We start from the raw sequence: 23263 nt of genomic DNA on the forward strand, positions 1-23263 counted from the left end.
CCGGCCAAGAGCTTCTTTAAGTGGAAGCTGGGAGGTGTTTTCTGACACCAAGCACTTTTTCATTTATTTGACATCAACTGGGTATGCAACAATTCAATTCATTTCTGACACTGTCTACCTGATTTTAGCATCAGATCCCACAAGTTAAAGGGCTCGGGGCTCAGCCCCACAAGACTGTACCCCTTCAGACACCAGCTGAAAGTCCTGGGGCCACCTCACCCCCCATAATTCCGACCAACCAGCTATAAATTGGAGACTCCCACAACCCGCTCCTCAGATTTAATAATTTGCTATTAATAGAACAGCTCACAGAACCCAGGAAAGTGATTTAATTACATCTACTGGTTTATGATAAAGAATACAAATAGCCAGGCATAGTGGCTCATGCCTGTAATCGCAGCACTTTGGGAGGCCTAGGTGGGAGGATCACTTGAGTCCAGGAGTTCAAGACCAGCTTGGGCAACATAGTGAGACCCCCATCTCTATAAAAAAGAAACAAAATTAGTCGGGTGTGTTGGTGTCCACCTGTAGTCCCAGCTACTCTGGAGGCTAAGGTGAGATAGGATGACTTGAGCTTGGGAGTTTGAGGCTGCAGTGAGCTATGATCATGCCACCGCACTCCAACCTGGGCAAAAGAGCAAGACCTTGTCTCAAAACAAACAAGCAAGCAAACAGACAAAGAGGGTACAATGAACAGGCAGCTGAAGAGGTTGGGAAGGGTCCCGAGACTGGAGGACACCATTACTGAGACCAATAGGACTGGAACAGGCTTTAGAGACCATTTGGTCCCCCATTTGGTCCTCCAAACTCCTCCTTTTCCAGTTGGGCAAACTGAGGCCCAGCTCATTCAGCAAATTAATAACAGAGCCGGGTCTAGAACCCAATTTTCTCAACTGTCAAATAACGGCGGCAACAGCTAGTATTGATTGAGAGCCTGCTACCTTAGGGATAAACCTGGTGGAGCAGATAGGATATTATCTTAGGTGAGGAAATTGAGTCTCAGAAAAGAGAAATAACTTACCCAGGGTAACCCAGCTGGTACATCTGGTACAAAGAAGAACCTCACTGCTAAATTCCTCTCTTGGGAAAATGACTCTTTTTTGTTTGTTGTTTTTTGAGACAAGAGTCTTGCTCTGTTACCCAACTGACGTGATCCCAGCTCACTGTAGCCTCGACCTCCTGGGCTCAAGTGATCCTCCCACCTCAGCCTCCCGGGGGAAATGGCTTTTACCTCACAATGTTATTGAAAGGATGTGTTCGTCTAAAGCATATTTGCAGGAAGGAACAAGTTGTCATCTGTTGCTCCCACATCTTAGTGGGGTTGGCAGAAGGAAGTCTGCTCCTTTGTCAAGGAAACCCCCACCACCCAGCCCAGCTGAGTCAAGAGAGCCAGGAGTCACTCTGCCGGGTACAAGAAAGAACGGGGAATGCTGGCTTTTCTAGTCAACAGCTGAAAGCCATCCATTTTTCAGGCTCAGCAGCCAGAGGGTGGGAGGCCTACGGGGGCGGTGGGAGCCCCGCAATAGGGGCGGGGGAAGAGAGAAGCTGGAGAAAGGTTTCCTGTGGGAGTAGCAGTCACAGAGCAGTGTGGCGAGGGCTGCAACTTTGCTGACAGAACATGACAGTCACAGAAGGTGAAGCAGCAAGAGGGGCTGAGCATTGACCCAGAAGCAGAGATTCAGAGTGAGGGGTGACAAAAGGCCATAACAGCCCCCTGGGCTCCCTGAAAAATAGCAGGGAAGGCTCTGGACTTCCCACAGCCCGCGGGATGGAGACTTGAGCCATTGTATCTGACTATTAAAGGAAAGGGGTTGGGCGCAATGGCTCATGCCTGTAATCCCAGTACTTTGAGAGGCCGAGGCAGGAGGATCATTTGAGGTCACGAGTTCAAGACCAACCTGGTCAACATGGTGAAACCCCATCTCTACTAAATATAAAAAAATTAGCTGGGCGTGGTGGCATATGCCTGTAATTCCAGCTACTTGGGAGGCTGAGGGAGGAGAATCACTTGAACCTGGGAGGCGGAGGTTGAAAGGTTGAAGTGAGTCAAGATTGTGCCACTGCACTCCAGCCTGGGAGACTCTGTCTCAAAACAACAACAACAACAAGTCCTGGTGTGCCATATATGCCAATTCCTGTGGTCTAAATATTTTCCTCATGGCTGATTTCAAGCTACCTGTGGTTTAACAGACACTCATCATATTTCAGAACATTTAACAATTGGCTCTTGCGGGCCAGCACACGGCTGCAGCCACTTGTAAGGTAATCAAGCACTCGGAAATGTGCCTGGGACACGGGGAGCACTTTGTGAACACTTGCTGGGATCGCCAGCCAGTCAAGTCAACAGTGTTCAGGAAGTCCCCTCTCTACCTCCACTTCACAGCATAGGAGATTGAGGTTTGGAGAAGTTCACCTGTTTGCCCCAGGTCACAGCACAAGCCACTTACTTGCCATCCTACCTTCCATGAACACTGTTCTCTCAGCAAGGTTGTACATAAGCCTGCCTGTGACCGTCCTCCTGCCCCCTCCTGACAGGGAATTTCCCAGGCCCCATCAAGATGGGAGCCCTGCTGCCTCCCAGATTGGCTGCTCTACCCGCAAAGCCCTCAGGTGGCTAGGAAGGCGGGAAGCTCTCGCTGGCCGGGACTCCTGCCAAGCCACTCCTGCCCCAGTGCTCCTGAGCTCAGATCTGCCCTGGCTTGTGCCTGCCACACGTGGGCTTGGGGAAGCGCTGTTTTTGGCAGCGGGTGACCAGGGGCCCCATATCCTTGAGGGTGTTAGGTGAGGAGGATGCGTGACTCACTGTGCTCTGGTGGGTATAAGGTTGCAGCTGGGGGAGGGCCAGATCCTGGCCCAGGAGAGATTTTTCAGTCCTGCAGGCAAGTTGGCTCAAAGCCAGGTATAGGCTCCAGTCACAGTGCCAACAGTTGCCTGAGGCTGGACACAGATGCCCTTCGGGCAGGGTGGAGGACTCTTGACTCTAGCTGTCCCTGAACTGACCTGGGTGTCACAAACATGTGGCTGCTGAGCTGGGCTTATAAGAACCTGAGTCCTGGGTGAAGGGATAAGGGGACACTTGCCACCCTCTCAGGCCCCAGGTCAGGAGAGAAACTGCTGAGGGGCAGGTGAAGGGTTAATGGGCAGCGCCTGAGGTCAGGGTCCTCAGGTCTCTGGAGAAGGGAGCTACTCCCCCGACCCAGGGGAACGCAGAGAATGAGATGCCCTGGAATTCCTGTGCTTGGGGTTGGGGGAGGGCCCCAGTGTTCTTGGTGAGCACTGGATGGGCAGAGGATGTTGCTGGGACTGTGGCCCTTGAGGGGTGGGAGCGGGGATAGGTGAGAAGGAAGAGAGCTGGTTGGCGGGGGGTGCAGGGGGAGGGCAACGAATGATGCAGAGCTACTTTTCAGCCAGTTCGTCCTTGGCAATGAAGCCAAGGATCCAATGCTGGAGGTGGTGGAGAGGGGCTAGGTGGGGTAGGGACGGGGGTGGCACTGTGGCTGGAGATGGCTGGACAGAGCACCCCACGACCCAGGACCTTCTGAGACTCTGGCATCTTCTCTGCAGCACTGGGAGCAGGGGCAGCTGGGCTTGGCTGGGGAGTGGAGGATGGGGCGAGTGGGGGATGGGACTGTCGCTGCCCACCATCCTGTCTCCAGGCTGGACCCCTCCCAGTGCTGCTCAGTTCACAGGGCCACTTCCTGAGTCCTCATTGAGTGGGAGGGACAGCCTACCCCCTTTTGCACTTTAGAAGGCCAGGTTCTCACTCAAGCCTCCTGGGCAGGCTTGGGCAAGTCTCTAACCCTCTCTGAGCCTCGATTACCTCATCTGGAAAACAAAATACCTCTTAGGGGTGCCGTGAGGATTAAATGGGAGGGAAGGAGGCTGAGAAGGGCCTGGGACCCACAGTGTCATGTTCTGTGGCACATGATATGTGTCTTACCAATGTTGGCTTCCCAGGGTTGAGCCTAGAAAAGAGGTGGGGCAGGCCTCTTCCCCATATCCTTCCCATCATGCGCCCCGGGCTTGGAGTCAGCTGGACTCCAGCCGGCCCAGCCTAACTCCAGCCCGGGCCCTAAGAGCCCAGGATCGAAGGCCAGAACTTCCCCTCCCCTACCGGGAAGGGGGGCTCCCGCTTCCCACTCTTGACTCCCAGCCCCTTCTGGCTCTGAAGGCCCCTGTGGCCCTCAGTGGGCCTGGAGGTTCCCCGGAGGTGGGAGGCCGCAGAGGGACTGTCCTGATCTAGGACACAGCCTGGCTTTCTGGGAAGATGGAGGAATAGCACAATCTTCCTGAAATAATTGTCCTGGAGCTATTTCCAGTGCCTCTTAGGCCAGAAATGGGTAGTGATCTTGATGCCTGGGACCTTCAGGGCAAGCATCCTAGAGAGGCCCAGCCCTCTTGCTGGGTGCCTGCCCACCCAGCTCCCCTGCCCGGAGCTGAACCAAGCCCTGGCTCAGGCCCCACAAGGGAACTGTAGACACTGCTTCCCTGGTCCACGGAGCTCCCTTGTACTCGTCTTCCGCCGGCTGTGGGCGGCCCTTCTGATCCCTCCTCCTGGCTCCCTGTTTCAGCAGCTGTAACTATCCAACCCAGGCAAAAGACTCCTAGTGACCGTGGACTGTGTATTGTGATGGGCCCACACGGGGGTTTCTATTACTAAAGAACTTTGTAATCCTGGATCTGGTCATTAGCGAACATCAGATAAACCCAAATTGGAAAACATTCTCCAAAATAACTGGTATGCACTCTTCAAAAATGTCAAGGTCATAAAAGACAAAGGTCGAAGGAGTCCAAGCAGTCGTAAGAACTAAACGCAATGCCTGATCCCGAAATGAATCCTGAATCGGGAAAATAATTGCCATGAAGGACATGAGAGGGACAATAGGTGAAATTTGAATATGGGCTGTAGATTTGATAATAGTACTACAGTGAAGTTCAGTGTCCTGAATTTGATCATTACGGTGTGCATATGTTAGAAAATGTACTTGTTGGCCAGGCACGGTGGCCACGCCTGTAATCCCAGCACTTTGGGAGGCCGAAGTGGGTGGATTACCTGAGGTCAAGAGTTTGAGACCAGACTGGACAACATGGTGAAACCCTGTCTCTACTAACAATACAAAAATTAGCTGGGCATAGTGGCTTGCGCCTGTAGTCCCAGCCACTGGGGAGGCTGAGGCAGAAGAATCGCTTGAACTTGGGAGGCAGAGGTTTCAGTGAGCCGAGATCACACCACTGCACTCCAGCCTGAGCGACAGAGTGAGACTCTATCTAAAAAAAAAAAAAAAAAAAAAAAAAAAAGTCTGGGCTCAGTGGCTCCCACCTGTAATCCCAGCACTTTGGGAGGCCAAGGCAGGCGGATCACCTGAGGTCGGGAGTTTGAGACCAGCCTGGCCAACATGGTGAAACCCTATCTCTACTAAAAATACAAAAAATTAGCCAGGCATGGTGGTGCATGCCTGTAATCCCAGCTACTTGGGAGGCTGAGGCAGGAGAACTGCTTGAACCCAGGAGGCGGAGGTTGCCGTGAGCTGAAATTGTGCCATTGCACTCCAACCTGGGCAACAAGAGCGAAACTCCACCTCAAAAAAAAAAAAAAAAAAAAGAAAAGAAAATGTCTTTGTTCTCCCAGCATGAGATTCACATGGAAGTAACGGGGTAAAAGATCCTGTTGTCTGCAACTTACTCTCAAAATAATAAGTCTGTGTGTAAGGGAGGGGGTGAAAAATATGGCAAAAGTATTCATAATTAGAGGATTTGGATGAAGAGTATATGGGAGTTCATTGTCTTATATGTTTTCAGTAAGTCAACATTATTCAAAATAAAAAGTACAACTGTATATATTCAACTTTTGAGGAAAGAAAATGATGGAGAGAGTATTTTCCTGGCACCTGTTTGGAAACCTCAAATGAGAATTTTGTTCTTTGGTTCAACAAATATGTACCGGATGCCTCTTATAGACCAGAGGCCCCAACGAGGGGCACTAGGTTTTGAAAGTTCTGAAATTTGCTCCCTAAGAGTCCGGAGATTGAGGCCGACCACTGCAAGCCGGAGTTATATTTGAGTTAGCATAGATCTTCCTTGCTCTTGGCGTCATTAAACACGAGAAAACCAATGGCAAACGCTGGAAAACAGTCACCCCACCCTTGTTTCAAAAATAGGGCCCATCTGTCCTGGCAGGCTTAAAGTGGCTCTGGCCCTGAGGCAGAGGCCTGACCAGGATGACCTCGAAGTCCCCTCCCAGCTCTAGGATTTCATGATTCCATGACATGGTCAGCAGTCCAGAGTGGCAGCATGAGGGCATCCTTCGAGGAGAGCAAGAGGAGCTCCAAATCATCTATCTCCTAAAACACAGAGTGAGAAGGGAGAGGCCCCTGGTGGCAGGTGGGGACCAGGCAGTAGGAGAGGGAAGGGCAGCGTCCTGCAGGGATTAGCCCTCCCTGGCCTCTTACTCTTTCAGAGGAGGAGATGGGGTGGGGTTGGACCAGGCAGGGAAGAGGCAAGGGTCTGGACATTCCACCCATATCAGACCCAAAAGACAAGGGCAGCTGAGGGGCCCGGGCTGGAAGGAGGGCAGGCAGCTGTTTGATGGGTAGGATGTGCTTAAACACTGCTCTCTTTTCACTAGGCAGACATGGAAAATCCGCATCAAGCTGGTAGCAGTAGGGGAGAGAAGCCAGAGCCTTCCTTCTGTCTAGTGGGGTGGGGTGGAGTGAGTCCTGGGGAGCCAGGGGACAATGGAGACAGGCACTGCCCCTGGCTGGGTCCAGGGTCAGGAGGTGGGGTTAAGTGGATGGGACATCTCTTTGGCCTGGTAAGGCCTTTGTCTCTGAGAAGTACCCACGTTTGGGCCAGGAAGAGTGGGAACCCCCATCCCTTCTTCCCTCGTGGGGTGGATGAGGAGAGTCTGTACTTTCAGAGAGGACCCAGGCCAAATTCCTCAAAAAGTTCTGATCTCATAATCCAGCCCCATCAGCGGGCTTATCACGCCACCTGGCCCTCACCCTCATTTGGGGTTCTTAAAGTCAGGATCCACTTACTAACAGGGTTACCTAGAGCCCCTACTTCTCACCAAGGCCCCCGTCTAGGCAGGCAGAGCAGGTGTGGTGAGAATTCATCCTTAGCAGGCTATAGGGGAGGCCAAATTCACCCTGATGATGTGACATTGTCTGTCAGGGGTCAATAGACAAACCCAAGATGCTACCCTGACCCCACTGCTTACAAGCTGTGTGATCTTAGGCCCGTCCCGTCATCCCTCTGAGTCTCAGTTTCCCCATCAGCTGGTGATAGAATAGTAACTACCTCCTTGATTTGTAGCAGGAATTAGAGGAGTTGGCCCACAGGGGATACCTAGTGAGGAGTGCAGCACACAATGTGTATAGCATCGCATCCATGCTAAGATACAGTTTCTAGTATCAGGGTGCATTGTATGGTTGATGGTTAGCATTTTGATATGACTTCAAAAGAAGGTGTGTCTCTGCTTGGAATTTCACCATTAGAGATTCAGTCCTTGGCTTCTGTGGTCTTCTGGAGTACCTGCTTCAAGGGGGAATGGGAATTTCCAAATGTGGGCTAAAGCTAAAAGGAAAAGAAGGTACTGCCCCACATCTAGGTGGGCCCCTTGGTCTCAGTCATCACGATGATCTGGCCTTATGCCCCATCTCTTATGCTTTCCCTGATGCATTATGAAGAAGAGGCTGTCAGTTTTCCAGTTTGAGAATCCCTGGGCCTGGGAGGAGGACAGGGAAAGGAGCAGGGCATGGACCTCTGGGGGGCAGAGGGAACACCTGGAGAGAAAGCCTGGAGGGTGGCAGCAGGGAACCCAGTTGAGCTGAACTAACTCTGTCCCTGCCAGGCCCCGATAACCAGTAACCAATCTCCAGACACTGTCACTGCTCAGCCACGAAGCTTTGTGAACCCCGCCAGGATGATGTCTGGATACCAGGCGAGCCATTCCAACACTGACAGCCGCTTGGGCCATCCCAATAACACATCCTTTCCAGCCCGAATTCCAGGCTGGACCAAATGCACCCTTCTGAATGAGGCTAAGAGCCTCAAGTGCCTCCATACCCAGCGTGGCTCTGGCTCGGAGTCCAGCAGCTGCAGCAGCTGCTCTGAGCAGCCCTTCAACCCCAGCCCCACTAGGCTTCCGCTAGGGAGAATCTGCATGGGCCGGCCCTGCTACTCCAAGTACACAGAAACAAGTCACCTGGTAAGCCCCAAGGTGGCCAGAAAGCCCGCTTTCCAGGGCAGCCCCTGCTGCCTGCTCTGTAGGGATTGTCCCTCGGACTTCTCCAGCCCCACCTTCCTGGACCAGCTCATCAAAGGCATCAACTACCTGGACCGATCCCCCAATACCTGTAACAGCTGCCATAAGACATTGCAGAGCCTGCCAAAGCTTGCAGCCAACCACCTGGAAAGGGCTGCCAGCTCCCTCAACCTAGACCACCAAGACCACCCCTTGCCCCAAAGTTACTCCCGAAGTTATACCTGCATGGTTCTGTCACTCAGGGGTGCCAGTGCCCTGCAGTGCCTGGACGACTCCGCCAACATGAGTTATCCGCGCAGGTCTCATTGCAAGAACTTCACCACTGTGCTGCCGCGAGGGCCGCGTACAAAGCTGCCTGAACTCCCTTTGCTTGGCAATGGGCTGTTTGCCTTAGGTTGTCTGCCCAAGGTCTGGGAAGCAATCTGCTCAGGCTGGTGTGCCCCTGAGCCCATCTCCAAACCCCCAAGCTGGTGGTGACACCGACACCAACCGTGAAATGGACACATGCCCCTCAGGCTACAGTTGTGGAAAATAAATCGTCTGTGGCAAAATACTTGTTCTAAGACTTTGTTGGAGGGGCATGGTCATTTACATCAGGGTTAAAAACTCAAGGGCCTCTGGGGCCAGGCAGGGAAAAGTGAAATGAGAGAATTAGGCTGGGCAGTAGCAGGGAGTGATAGAGACTGTGGCTGGGTGGAGAGGGGCTGCCTAGTCTAAACCCACCTCTCGAATGGGTTGAGGACTTTATAAGAGAATCCAGGGAACTGAATTTTTTTTTTTTTTTTTTTTTTGAGACTGAGTCTCGCTCTGTTGCCCAGGCTGGAGTGCAGTGGTGCAATCTCGGTTCACTACAACCTCCGCCTTCTGGGTTCAAGTGATTCTCCTACCTCAGCCTCCTGAGTAGCTGGGATTACAGGGACACGCCACCATGCCCAGCTAATTTTTGTATTTTTGGTAGAGATAGAGTTTCACCATGTTAGTCAAGCTGGTCTTGAACTCCTGACCTCATGATCTGCCCACCTCAGCCTCCCAAAGTGCTGGGATTACAGGCATGAGCCACTGCGCCCAGCCTCAGGGACCTGATTTTTATATGTCAGTGACAAATTTAAAAATGTCATGATGCTCTGTGGGCTGAACAAAAATACTTGCAGGCTAAATGTGAAGCCCACAAGTCTCAGCTTGGAATCTCTGGTTTAGATCCTGAATGGATCACTGAGGAGGTTGCTGGCCTCCCTTAGCCTCAGTTGCCCCATGTGAAGAAACGGACTGGCTGTGCATTCCCAACTGCTATGTGTATTCCTCTCTTTTCAGGATTGTTGATTTTAGCACAGTCCTATGTGAGCAGAAATGTAGAATTAATACTAATTAGAAGAACAATAACAAGCACTCATAGAGTACTTATTATACAGCCGGAACTGTTCTAAGTACTTGATATATGTTTATTCTTTTAAAGGTGTGATTTTCATGATCAGGGCCCAGGTTAGACACAGAATAAAGCTTCCTGGTGGCTGGTGTGAGAGGCGTTGGAACAGGCCACGAGGGATAGTGGCAGGTAGTTGGATGGCCCTTTTTGGGAAATCTCTGCAGAGTGGTTCTCTCTGTGTTAAGGGAGAGCTGGAAGGGTCAAGATGAGCTGATCCCCTTTTCCCACGACGCTGAATTTCTTGCTGGGAATATCTGGGAAAATGTTCCCTGGGCCACCAAGAGCTCCAACTGAGCTCCTTCAGAGACCCAACTGAGCCTCGTGCTGGAACATAGAGCATTCAGCAACCCGCCATCCTGCTGGCTAAGGGACCCTGGAGACGGGGATTCCAGCCTAGTCCCACCACTAGCCTGCCCTGAGATTATCTTGGATATATCACTTCTCACTCCAGTCCTCGGATTCCCCATCTGTAACAAGGGTGCAGTAGCTCTGATGATCTCTAAGGGCCCTTAGACTCTGATGTTTCTGAGTGTCTCCTCTTGGTCCCAGGCAAGACCTGGAGACTCTCAGGCTGAGGATTGAGAGTGCCTACACTCAAGAACTCAGGCCTTCTGTACCCTGAGCCATCTTCTCAGGCTACCCAGGGGCCATTTCAGGCCTCAGCGCCCATTTCTATATGGTGATAAACTTCAAGCTTCAGGTCTCTTATTGCTTGAGCTCTCCTCGTAACCCTGGCAATGTGAAGGCCAATAGCAGCTCAGACTTCAGAATGGGGCTGACCTTGAGAGAATGCAGAACCTGGAGGCCCACCAGGTTCCATGGTGTTTGGAGGCAGTGGCCAGTCAGAGAAAGTGACAAACCTGAGTATCCCCACCATGAGGTCACCACAGTGGTCCCAGGGCAGGAGGAGGGAAAGGGCCAAACTCCTGGCCCACTGAATTCACCCTCCCTTCTATTCCATCTCTGGAGGACAAGGGCAATCCTCCCTGGGCCCATAGTGTGGCATGTGGCATACTCCTTTCTCTGTTGCACCCCTTCCCTCCTCAGGCAGAAGACTTCGGCCTTAGTCTGGTGGGTTCTCATCTTGCCAATGACCCATTCCCCAGGTGAACATTTGCAGGAAAACAGCTTGTTAGAATCCATTTGGCCTAGTTCAGGAGACAGTTCAAGGGTGTCCTGACTCCCAAAGCCTCTGTCTGGCCATCCAAAGCCACCTTTCCCATTCCAGGGCTGTATTTTCCTGGTTCTCAGAGGCCTCAGAGCGGTCTGTCCGTGACTCTCCTGGAGATGCTCACCTCCAAAACGGTGCACTTTCTCCCAATGAGAGTGTAGGATCCTTGCCTAGGGTGCTGCCCTTAAGGTCTCCAGTATCTAGTCCACTTCTGGCTCGTGATAAGGACTTGAATATTAGATTAATGTTGATTGCAGGCCTTGCGCTCAATAGGTGCCCAGTAATAATAACTAGTATTATCCTAAGGATGATTGCAGGGTCTCATGCAATGGATATTCAATAATTAGCAATAGTAATGATGACAGCTAACATTAATTAAGCTCTTGTTTTTTTGTTTTTTGCTTTTTTCTTTTTTTCTTTTTCTTTCTTTCTTTTTTTTTTTGAGATGGAGTCTCACTGTCGCCCAGGCTGGAGTGCAGTGGCACAATCTCGGCTCACTGCAAGCTCCGCCTCCCGGGTTCACACCATTCTTCTGCCTCAGCCTCCTGAGTAGCTGGGACTACAGGCACCCGCCACCACGCCCGGCTAATTTTTTTGTATTTTTAGTGGAGACGGGGTTTCATTGTGTTAGCCAGGATGGTCTCCATCTCTTGACCTCATGATCCGCCCGTCTCGGCCTCCCAAAGTGCTGGGATTACAGGCGTGAGCCACCACACCCGGCCTTTTTTTTTTGAGATGGAGTCTCGCTCTGTTGCCCAGGCTAGAGTGCAGTGGCACGATCTTGGCTCACTGTAACCTCCACCTCCTGGGTTCAAGTGATTCTCCTGCCTCAGCCTCCTGAGCAGCTGGAATTACAGGCATGCACCACCACATCAGCTAATTTTTGTATTTTTAGTAGAGACAGGGTTTCACCATGTTGGCCAGGCTGGTCTCGAACTCCTGACCTCATGATCCACCTGCCTCAGCTTCCCAAAGTGCTGGGATTACAGATGTGAGCGACCATGCTCGGCCTGTTTTTTTTTTTTTTTTTTTTTTTCATTTGTTTGTTTTTCTGAGACAGTGTCTCGCTCTGTCGCCCAGGCTGGAGTACAGTGGCACAATCTTGGTTCATTTCAACCTCTGCTTCCCAGGGTCAAGTGATTCTCCTGCCTCAGCCTCCTGAGTAGCTGGGATTACAGGTGCCCGCTACCATGACTGGCTAATGTTTGTATTTTTTAGTAGAGACGGGATTTCACTGTGTTGGCCAGGCTGGTCTCGAACTCTTGACCTCAAGTGATCCACCCGCCTTGGCCTCCCGAAATGCTGGGATTACAGCATGAGCCACCGCCCCTGGCTGCACAGCAACTCTTTAAGGATGGTACCATTATCCTTATTTTACAGATGAGCAAACTGAGGCACAGAGTGGTCAGGTATAAATGATTACGATGAAGATGATTAAAGTGCACAGAACACAGTGGCTTTTCAGAAAATGTTTGGTATTAACATTACAGAGTACTATATGCATAATAGGTACATAATAATGTAATTCTCTTCACGGGGACAACATCTTGCAAGCAGAAGGCGTTCTGCAAATGCACACAGTAGGTGCTCAATGAATGGTAGATATCATTATAGAGCCTTGTACTGAGTAGGTGCTCAAATGAGGTTTTCTCATTCGTTGGGGATTGGATTGTATCCCAGAGAGACAGGATCTTGGCCCTTGGCCCAAACTGCTTCTCAGGATAGATACTCTCTGTTCACAAATCCCTTCCACAAGTTATTCAGCCGGAGTCCAGGGAAAATAAGCCTGTTAGGGAAGGTCCTCTGCGCCACATGGCCATGCAGAGGCCACAGGAAGCCTCCTGGGTCTACAGTTCAAGCCATGCATCTGCAGGGTCCGTGTAAACAGGAAGCAGCATGCTGGCTGCAGACAATGCCACAGCCTGCTGTACTGTCCCCCTTGTGTTCAGGAGTGGCCTTGGTGTCCCCGTGGCAGGGAGTGGCCAAGGAAACTCTTTCACACCTGCAGAAGTACGTCACCCATTGAGCACTCACACTGTGTGCCAGGCATGCTGCCGAGGCCTGAAACACAAGCTCTCAACCCTCCCCAGCCTGCCAGGCTAGGTTGCAGTGCCCCATTTTGCAGAGGGGGAAACTGAGGCTTAGTGAGAGGAAGTGACTGCCCAAGCACCTACAGTTGGTGGCAGAGCTGGGATTTCAACCCAGGGTTCTAACCCTCAACCAATGTCCTTTTCATCCAAAGTATAGCTTCTTTTTATTTATTTATTTATTTTTATTACAATAGTTTGGGGAAGAGGTGGTGTTTGCTTAGCTGGATAAGTTCTTTAGTGATGATTTATGAGATTTTGGTGCACTCATCATCCAAGCAGTGTACACTGTACCCAGTGTGTAATCTTTTATCCCTCACCCCCCTCCCATCCTTCCTCCTACCAAGTCCCCAAAGTTCATTATATCATTCTTATGCCTTTGCATCCTCACAACTTAGCTCCCACTTTTTTTTTTTTTTCTTTCTGAGATGAAGTCTCACTCTTGTTGCCCAGGCTAAAGTGCACTGGCGCGATTTCGGCTCACTGCAACCTTTGCCTCCCGGGTTCAAGCGATTCTCCTGCCTCAGCCTCCCCAGTAGCTGGGATTACAGGCACCCGCCACCACGCACAGATAATTTTTGTATTTTTAGTAGATATGGGTTTTCACCATGTTGGCTAGGCTGGTCTTGAACTCCTGACCTCAGGCAATCCACCCGCCTCAGCCTCCCAAAGTGCTGGGATTACAGGCATGAGCCACCATGCCCAGCCAGCTCCCACTTGTAAGTGAAAACATATGATGTTTGATTTTTCCATTCCTGAGTTACTTCACTTAGAATAATGGTCTCCAACTCCATCCAAGTTGCCGCGAATGCCATCATTCCATTCCTTTTCATGGCTGAGTAGTATTTCATGGTCAAAGTGCAGTTTCTTTTCTTTTTTCTTTTTCTTTTTTTTTGAGATAGAATCTTGCTCTGTTGCCCAGGCTGAAGGACAGTGGCGTGATCTTGGCTCACTGCAACCTCTGCCTCCCAGGTTCAAGCGATTCTCCTGCCTCAGCCTCCCAAGTAGCTGTAATTACAGGCATCCACCACCATGCCTGGCTAATTTTTGTATTTTTTAGTAGAGATGGGATTTTGCCATGTTGACCAGGCTGGTCTTGAACTGCTGACCTCATATGATCCACCTGCCTTGGCCTCCCAAAGTTCTGGGATTACAGGGTGAGCCGCTGCGCCTGGCCCAATTTCTTTCTTAGTATTTATTAAACAAATTCAAAGAGAAAGAGGAGTAAACCTTGGTCTCCAAAATATGTACTAAATTAGAAAAAGCAAGGATGGTATTTAACATGGGTTTGGGCTGTCCTACAATACCAATGTTCTGAACAGGGCAGAGTAAACCTGGAACACGCTCTTTCCAGTAAATAGGAAACAAAGGGAGAAATTTCCTCGAAGGTCATCTATGGTATCAGTTGCCCAATCCAACGGTCTCTGCATCATTTGGTATCATTGGGTATAACTGCATGACATTAAATTTTTTTGTATATTTAAAAAAATCTGGTGTGGTCCTTTTCAAACAGACAATTTGATGTCACTTCTGTGATTCTAGAAAATAAAAGCAGCTTTTTGGCTGGGCATGGTGGCTCGAGCCTGTAATCCCAGCACTTTTGGAGGCCGAGGCGGGAGGATTGCTTGAGCTCAGGAATTCAGAACCAGTCTGGGTGACATGGTGAAATCCCGTCTCTACTGAAAATACAAAAATTAGCCAGGCGTGGTGGTGTACACCTTTCATCCCAGCTACTTGGGAGGCTGAGGTGGGAGGATTGCCTGAGCCTGGGAGATAGAGGCTGCAGTGAGCCGAGATTATGCCACTGCACTCCAGTCTGGGAGACAGAGGGAGACCCTGTCTCACAAAAAAAAAAAAGAAAAGAGAAATTGAAAAGAAATGCAGCTTTTTTATTACCAAGTTGTGTGTGCCAGAGAGAGACGCTCATCTCATTCCTCATTCTCACTCCACCCCAAATCTTTCCTCATGGGCCTAACTCCCCTATGCCTCAGCCCTCCCCATCCCTTACCCCATTCCTGGACCCTCCTTGATCCCTTACTGCCTCTTCTGTCTTCACAGGACTGGTCCTGCTTGCTCTACCTAAGAAACAGAAAAACGAGGCCTGAGTGGCAACCTACCCATACCTCAAAATGCACCCGCACTCCCCCCGTCAGCTGAAATCTGCAGGAGCAGCAAAGAGCCTCGGCCGTGTGCCGTCCCTGAGCGGGTACCACCATTTTTGGCAAACTCTTTAACAGCCTCCCAGGCCCCTCCCAACAGGGCAGGAATTTCTGGTGAACAATTGAACAAAGCCGGGAACTGGGAGAGAGAAGGCACAGGACATTCCAAAAGGATTTCTCTCAAGCTCCAAAAGACAACATGCGGGAACACTGCAGAAAAGCTCACGGCCGAGCAAAGAAAATCATGAAAGGGACGGAAAATCCGTCTAGGAGGAAGGGCAGTGCAGGCTGCAGGAAGGAACAAGGGACTGGGGGTGGCCAGGAGGCCTGGGTGGAAGGCCTCTCTCTGCCACTTGTATCCCTGCGGAGGCCATTCCACCTCCCTAGCCTTGGATTTGTGGTCCTTAAAAACTGAGGGAGCTGCAAAGTGAACACACGGATCCACACACAGCCATTCATAGCAATGCCCTTGTGAATGACAAAGACCTGGAAACAGCCCAAATAACCAACATTTCCATCAGTCACATAATGAACGGTAGTATGTTGATGAGACACGATACCAAATGATTATCAGAAATATTGTGTGCAAAGGCGATGTCTTGTTTGTTTGTTTGTCTCGAGACAGTTTCACTCTTGTTGCCCAAGCTGGAGTGCAGTGGTATGATCTCGGCTCACTGCAACCTCTGTCTCCCGGGTTCAAGCAATTTTCTTTTCTCAGCCTCCCAAGCAACTGGGATTACAGGCGCATGCCACCATACCCAGTTAATTTTTTTGTATTTTTAATAGAAATGGGGTTTCACCATGTTAGGCAGGCTGGTCTCAAACGCCTGACCTCAGGTGATCCGCCCACCTCGGACTCCTAAAGTGCTGAAACTACAGGCGTGAGCCACCGCGCCCAACAGCAAAGGCAATGTCAATGCTATTCAAAGTAGCTGGCCCAGGAATTGTTCATGGGCATCATCCGTCACAAAGAGCTTGCACCAGAATATAAATCTATGTGCTGCTTCCAATATGCAGGCAAGAATGGTCAGGAAAAAAAAAAAGTGTCAACTGAGCTAAACTGTCACTAAGCTGTGCTTATTGAAACCGTTGATATACACCTGGAGCAAACTCCTTATCTCATCTCAGACTGGTAATAAACAGTTTGGGGACTGGCACCACAGACTCATTTTTAAGTAGCTCTGTTCCTTCCTGACACATAGAACGTGTTTATCTAAAAAATATTCAGTGAGAAAGGCCATGCACGGTGGTTCACGCCTGTAATCCCAGCACTTTGGGAGGCCGAGGTGGGCGGATCACGGGGTCAGGAGATCGAGACCATCTTGGCTAACACGGTGAAACCCTGTCTCTACTAAAAATACAAAAAAGTTAGCCGGGCGTGGTGGCGGGCGCCTGTAGTCCCAGCTACTTGGGAGGCTGAGGCAGGAGAATGGCGAATGGCATGAACCCTGGAGGTGGAGCTTGCAGTAAGCCGAGATCGCACCACTGCACTCCGGCATGGGCGACAGAGGGAGACCCCATCTCAAAAAAAAAAAAAGTTTAGTGAGAAAAGCAAGACATGAAATCGTACATATGCATCGAAACGTATACAATGAGATCAAATGCATAATGTCTACACTGACGAGGGAAGGGAAAGGAGCATTTATGGAGCTCTAACCATGAACCCCGCACAGAAGTCTTCTATAGCTGAAGTAGGGGCTAGCAGGCAGGAATGCGAGGGCGTGTACGGAGCCTAAGAATTCCAGCCTGGCTGGAGGGGAGGGGAGGGGTGGGAGTGGAGAGCCACGAGTGCAAATTCAAATTATAAAGACCATCTACGGTCAGCTCAGGAGCCAGGCTCTGGGGCAGCATTCGCAAAGTGTCATGAGAAACCCCAGCCCTCTAAGATTTTAAAAGGATTTTCCATAAAATCCACTGGGTTGCGTTCTCAAAGAGGTTGAGGAAGGCTGGATTAAATACAGTTGCACAGGCGACTTCGCTGGAGGCCTGTTCAGAAACCTTCCTGCTTTGGTGTTCCTTGAGATGGTCAAAGTGTGGGAGAGAGTGCAGGGTACCCAAACTTCTTTGACCAAAGAACCTCTTTTTCAAAGAGCATCTCAGATGGCAGGTGACAGTGTGGGGTACAGTGTGGGGACCCTGCCTTGGGCCTGGGACCCCAGTCCAAGAAAGTGATTGATAATGATGAAGGGTAGTGGGGAAACAGCAAGTTGGGGCAGGGGGTCAAATCCAAAGGCACTTTCAGAAGATTCACGCTTCTGCCTGAGCTGGGAGAAGCACACTTCTGCCTGGCCAGAGTTGAGAACAGCTCACGGGGAGGCAGAATGGGTGTGGTTGAGAACAGGAGTTCTAGAATCAGACTGACATGGGCAGGAATCCTGGTTCTACCTCTTACTGACTGCATGACCTGGGCAAGCTGCTTCATCTCCTGGGCCTCGGTTTTCCCAGCTGGAAAGGATGGGGGATAATACAATATACTGCCTTGCCTGCTTACTCCCCAGGGTTTATCTTTGTTCCAAGCACAAACCAGAACAGGGACATTTACACTGTGTGCCATGTTTGAACCAACTTACTCGTTCTTTCATTTAAGTAACAATTATCCAAATGCCAGCTCTGTGCCACACACTGTGCTCTTCACAGGGGATATAATCAGGGCCAAGACAGAAACAAGACCTGCATGCCCTCTGCCTTCATTATGCCTCATAATATTAAATGATCTTCCAAATAATTACAATGGTAAAAAATGCTACAAGAAAAGCATGGCGGGGGGACTGTGGGAAAGTGTGGTGGGGAACGCGACCTAGCTTGGGAGGTCAGAGAAGGTTTCTATGGTAATGTGATGTTTGGACTCAATCTTAAGGGAGAGTACAGTGAAAGGGGGATGGGTGTTAACTGGGAAAAGCACTTAGGAGAAGGAACAGCATCTGCAAAGACTATAGTGGGGAAAGGATGTGGCTGGATTGATGGTCAGGACTAGATCATGCCAGGCCTTGTGGGGTCCCTGCCCTCTCCATGGGAACTTTTGCTGCCTGCTTAGACCCACGTCCTGCCTCCTCTTCCTCCTCTTCTTCAACACTATGTTATTCTTTCCTCTCCTCCATCTCAACTCTCTTTCACACCAATTTCGGACTCTCCATTTTCACCCAAGGACATATTATTACTCTGTTAGCATTTGTTTTCCCACCTGGGCATGGAAACTCTTGTGGGTAGTGTTTCGTTTCATTATTGAATGAATGTAGGGACACAGTTAGCCTTAAAGTGCCTTCATTCATATTAGCAAAAAGTACCTATTCTGGGCCGGTGCAGTGGCTCATGCCTATAATCCCAGCACTTTGGGAGGCCAAGACGGGTGGAACTCTCGAAGTCAGGAGTTGGAGACCAGCCTGGCCAACATGGTGAAACCCCATCTCTACTAAAAATACAACAATTAGCCAGGTGTGGTGGCAGGTGCCTGTAATCCCAGCTACTTGGGAGGCTGAGGCAGGAGAATCGCTTGAACCCACGAGGCAGAGGTTGCAGTGAGTTGAGATCGTGTCACTGTACTCCAACCTGGGTGACAGAGCGAGACTCTGTCTCAAAAAAAAAAAAAAGTACCCATTCTGGGCAGATGTAGCCCCACAACAGGGCCCATTACAGTTCCTATTTGCCCACTTGGCTGCATACCTTTGTTCAGTGAACAACCTGCCCAGCTGTCCACTGCAGCCCTGAATGAATGAATGAATGAATGCATGGACAAAGGAATGTGATTAAGATGAGTGATAAGCTCTCAGGCAGAGAAAAGATTTGGAATGGGAGTGGAAGCCAGGAGAGGATGAGTCTTATTGAATTTGGAGGAGTGGACAGGTAAGCCACAGACTCCAGCTGCTGGTTCCAGAACCCCCAACACCTATTCTCAGAAGTCAGGCTGTTTGACTGTTTCTGCCTATCCAAGTTCTTACAGTCTCTCCCTGCCTAGGGAACCTTATATGAGACTTGAGTTGTTTCCTCGAGTGTGACCAGCACCCTGAACTCTGTATACGCACAGAGAGATTATGGGCGCCTCCAAGGTTTTGCCAAGCACAGAAGGCCTTGTGCCTGCTCCTCTTCTTAGCCATATGAGGAGATAGCCAGGCTCTAGACAAAGCAACTTGAGAGCATTTGCTAAACATATCGAGGACTGCAAACGAAAACAGACCCAGCCAAATCCCTTAGTGGGAAGGAGAGGACGCAGAATAAATAGGTGGATGACCAATCCTCCGCTGCCGGAGCCGCCCTGGAAGACTTTCTCAACATGCCGTATTTCCCTGCTTTCTGCCTGTCAGCCCAGCTCCTTCCAGTCCCCAGTCGGCCTTACCATCTCTTTCCTCAACCCCTTTGAGGAAGCAAGACTTATAGCTCTGGGTTAGTCTTGACCAAACGTCTACAAAGGGTTGCTTGTTTGCCTTTTTTTTCCCCCTTTGCTCATGAGCAAATCATCCAAGAAGCCAAAGCTCTGATACTTAAAGGGCCCGAGGTAGGGAACAGACACTGAGGCAGCTCATGAAATGCGATTTGTCACGGATGCTGACAAATCCACGGACAGGCAAGGCCTTGGAAAAATCCTGCCACTAGGGCTGGCCACCTGCCAGCTCTGAAGTCAGTGGAGTTTTGAAGCCTTTCTCATCAGACAGGGAGTTTCCAAGCGCAAACCTGGTGTGCTCTCCCCTCAAACAGGAGGTCCCTGGGGTGGCTGTGGAGGCTGTTCCTCTATCAGACCTGAGCTCCCCAAGGGCCGAGTCGTGTCTCTCTCTTTAGACTGGGAACACACCAGAAATAGTAATAAAAGAGAAATGGCTACCACTTATTTCATGTTTACCATGTGTCTGAAACGGCTGTGTTTTTTAAAAGAAATCTATTAATTCATCTTAATTCTCATAACAACACTAAGAGAGAAGTCTTAACGTTATTCTCATTTTCCACATACAGAGACTGAGACATGGAAGTTGAATAATGTGCTCAAGATTGCACAGCTAGGTGGCGTGGAGGCAGGATTCTCTCTCAGACTGAGGACGATACCGGGACAGGGACAGTTCTTCCCCACACCTCCATCAGATTAAGAGTTTGCTGAGGGCTAAGATTGGGCATCCCTCCTCTGTCCACCCCTATCTCCCTGTGTGGATCAGAGATAGACCTTATTCAGTGCTGTGCCTGGAGCCTGGGTTGGGGCCGGGAGTTGGCCTGACTACTCTGGATGCAGTGTCTGTTCTTTACAACTCTGAGCTGGTCCCTCAGAAATATGCCCCACAGGGCAGAGAAGAACTCAATCTTTTGGAGACAGGGTATTTATCTGGGATGGGGGTCAGGATGCCAGTATTTTTTTAAACCCCCAGATGCCTGGATGAGAGGCTCCAATGTGCCTGGGAGCCTGCAGACCCCTATCACAGGGAACACAGCTTCCGGAGCCAGGCCTGGTGCTGCCCAGTGAGCTGGGCATTTCCTTCTGTCCACAGATCACCTCACTCCTGGCTACAAACCCAGCCATGAGTTTCTGGAACCTAGCAACTCTCGCAGGAAACAATGGAAACTTCAGTTTTATTCTCCTCCTCTATCATTACTCAAAAGGTTTTCCTCAGAGCTACACACACATAGTTTTCCTCTCCACCCATCAGCCTGGGGCTGCCCTGGAAATTTCAAGCAAAAGAGGGGAGCTGAGAGTAGGCAATGGAGAGGCCCGGGGACTTGGTGCTGTTTGCTGCTTGCCGCTGGGTGGGAGACAGATCATAGGGCTGTGATTTTCCCATCTACCAGAGCATCTGTGATGGGCTTTGGCAGGGTCTGTCTGTGTCTGGGCCTGGGTGTGTGAGTTGGTGTGGTTCTGGCTCTGGGGCTGTGATTTATGTAACTCAAAGTTGGTGTGTGAGTGATTTACATGGAAAATGGTGCAGGTGGGGCGGGTAGCTCAGTTCAGTACCCAGTGCCCACTATGAGGCACTGTGATTAGTGGGTGAGAACAGGTAAAAAATTCAGGCTGAGGCTGGGTGCGGTGGCTCACGCCTGTAATCCCAGAACTTTGGGAGGCCAAGGCAGGCAGATCATGAGGTCAGGAATTCGAGACCAGACTGGCCAACATGGTGAAACCCCCCATCTCTACTAAAAACAAAAAAATTAGCCAGGTGTGGTGGCGCACCTGTAATCCCAGCTATTCAGGAGGCTGAGGTGGAGAATCGCTTGAACCTGGAGGCAGAGGTTGCAGTGAGCCAAGATCGCACCACGGCACTCCAGCCTGGGGATAAAGCAAGATTCCTTCTCAAACAAACAAACAAACAAACAAAAAACAGGCTGGTTAGCGTTCAGGCAATGACGTGGGCCTGTGTGTGAAATGTGCGTGCCTGTGAGGAATCTGTGTGAAAAGGCGTCCTCCCGCTCAGTGACTTGTTGGGATGTATGCGTGAGTCTGTGTGACATGGGAACAAGCCTATGAGGGGCTCAGTGTAGTGTGAGGGCTGTCCCCTGTGTCTCTGGTAGAGGTGAGAGTCTGGAAGCGAGTTAAGTGTGCGTGTGAGCCGGTGAGGATTGTTCGTACTTGAGAATTGGGTCCAGAGTGTGAAAGTGTTCCCGGGTAGCGCACGAGTGTGTTCGTGCAGTAAAGTTATGATATGAAGATGTTCTTAGGTGTGGAAGCTGGCGTGCACGTGTGGCGCGGAGTGCCAGCTGCGTGCGTGTGAGTGTGGGAAGGAGATCCCGGGGTCCTCAAAAGCTGCGCGAGTGGAGTCGGCCGTGCCGGGCGTGCAGGGGCGTGGAAGTCGGCGGGGCGCGCGGGGAAGCGGGGGAGCCGGGGATCGGGGAGGAGAGAGCTACTGGCCCGGCGGCCCCATACCATGCCCGGGTCCCGGGCCCCGGGTCCCCCGCCCCATCCCATCCCACACTCCAGGCCGGGTTTGGCGGGGAGCCGGGCCGGGCCGCGGCTTGCGCGGAGGGGGCTGGGGGCCCAGACAAAGGCCTAGTGGGCTGCGCGGCCGGCTGGGGCTAGCAGAGCCCGCGGCCCGGGGGCGGTCCGGGGGCGGGGCCTGGCGCTCCGGGTAGGGGCGGTCCGGGGGCGGGGCCGGCGCCGCGGGGGCGGGGCGGGCGGGGAGGAAAGGGGGCGGTGGAGAGCGGGCCGCGCTGTCCAGAGCTGGCCGGCGAGCGGGCGGCGCGGAGTGAGCGAGCGAGGGAGCGGCGCGGGCCGGGCCATGGGGCGGCGGGCGGCGGGCGCGCTGCTGCTGGCGCTGCTGCTGCACGGGCGGCTGCTCGCGGTGAGTGTGCGGGGCGGAGGGGCGGGGAGCGGGAGGCGGCGGGGCTGGGGCCGTCCGGGTCCCGCTCGCTGCGCCCGCCAACTTGGCTGGGGCGCCCAAGGCTGCGCGGCGGGGATTCTGGCCCGGGACGGCGGCGCCCGCCGGGGACCCCGGGCCGGCGCCACCCTGCGGCATGGGGCTAAACCACGGGGACCACCAGTCGGGACCCTGCGTGGGGCAGGGGGCGGGATTGGCCCGCGTGGGAGCCCGTGGGTCTCTCGGCCACGTTGCCAAGTGCCGGAGTATCGCTGGGCATGGTCCGGCCTACCATTCCTGGGGACCAGTAGGGGAAACTTTGAGCAGGGTGGGAACTTGGCAGGACGAGGGAACCCTTCTGTGCCAGCTTGGCAGAAGGGCCACTCAGTGGTGATGGGGACCCTATGAGTCTCGCTGAAACTTTACCACGACGTTTATCACCTGGGGGAGCTTGGAGCCAGGTAGGCACAAGCAAAACTTTTGGGACAGAGCTGAAGCTTGTGTGGAACACCCACGGGCCTTGGAGTCATACAGCCCAAGAGTTGAATCAATCCCTGCCTTTCACTGAGTAACTCTGTGACCTGGGGCAAGCTAGTTAACCTCTCGGAGGCCAGCCCCACGTGGGTCAAGGGAACTCAAAATACACGACCTCAAAATGCATAGCTGCAGGGCGCTGCTGGACCGGGTGGAATGAGCTGCAAAGTGTGTGGTGCAGGGTTGCAGTGCACCCTTGGGAGACCCGAGTTCCCCAGCTTTCCTCTTCGCAGGTCTCGTAGAGGCAGGGAGAGGCCTGCCCTTGCAGTCTAGTCCCCTACTCTGAGCTTAGGTGGAGGAAAAGGGAATTCTAGGTTCAGAAATCCGGAGGCTTAGAAGGCACTTGGCCAGTAGAGGCCCT

The 23263-nt window shown here is 51.7% G+C and overlaps 1 protein-coding gene across 4 annotated transcripts in view; it reads left to right on the forward strand.

The window, feature by feature from the left end:
• The first annotated feature begins 22228 nt into the window (after positions 1-22228).
• HSPG2 (heparan sulfate proteoglycan 2) overlaps positions 22229-23263 on the forward strand; it is a 115887-nt gene continuing 114852 nt past the window's right edge. For all 4 annotated transcript variants that reach the window (XM_007980126.3, XM_038001292.2, XM_038001330.2 and 1 more), the window contains exon 1: positions 22229-22353. In XM_007980126.3, coding sequence (XP_007978317.3) covers positions 22291-22353 — 63 coding nt within the window. In that variant the 5' untranslated portion in view covers positions 22229-22290. The remainder of the gene's footprint in view (positions 22354-23263) is intronic.

This window comes from Chlorocebus sabaeus, chromosome 20 (genome assembly GCF_047675955.1).
Source record: "Chlorocebus sabaeus isolate Y175 chromosome 20, mChlSab1.0.hap1, whole genome shotgun sequence".
Lineage (NCBI taxonomy): Eukaryota > Metazoa > Chordata > Mammalia > Primates > Cercopithecidae > Chlorocebus > Chlorocebus sabaeus.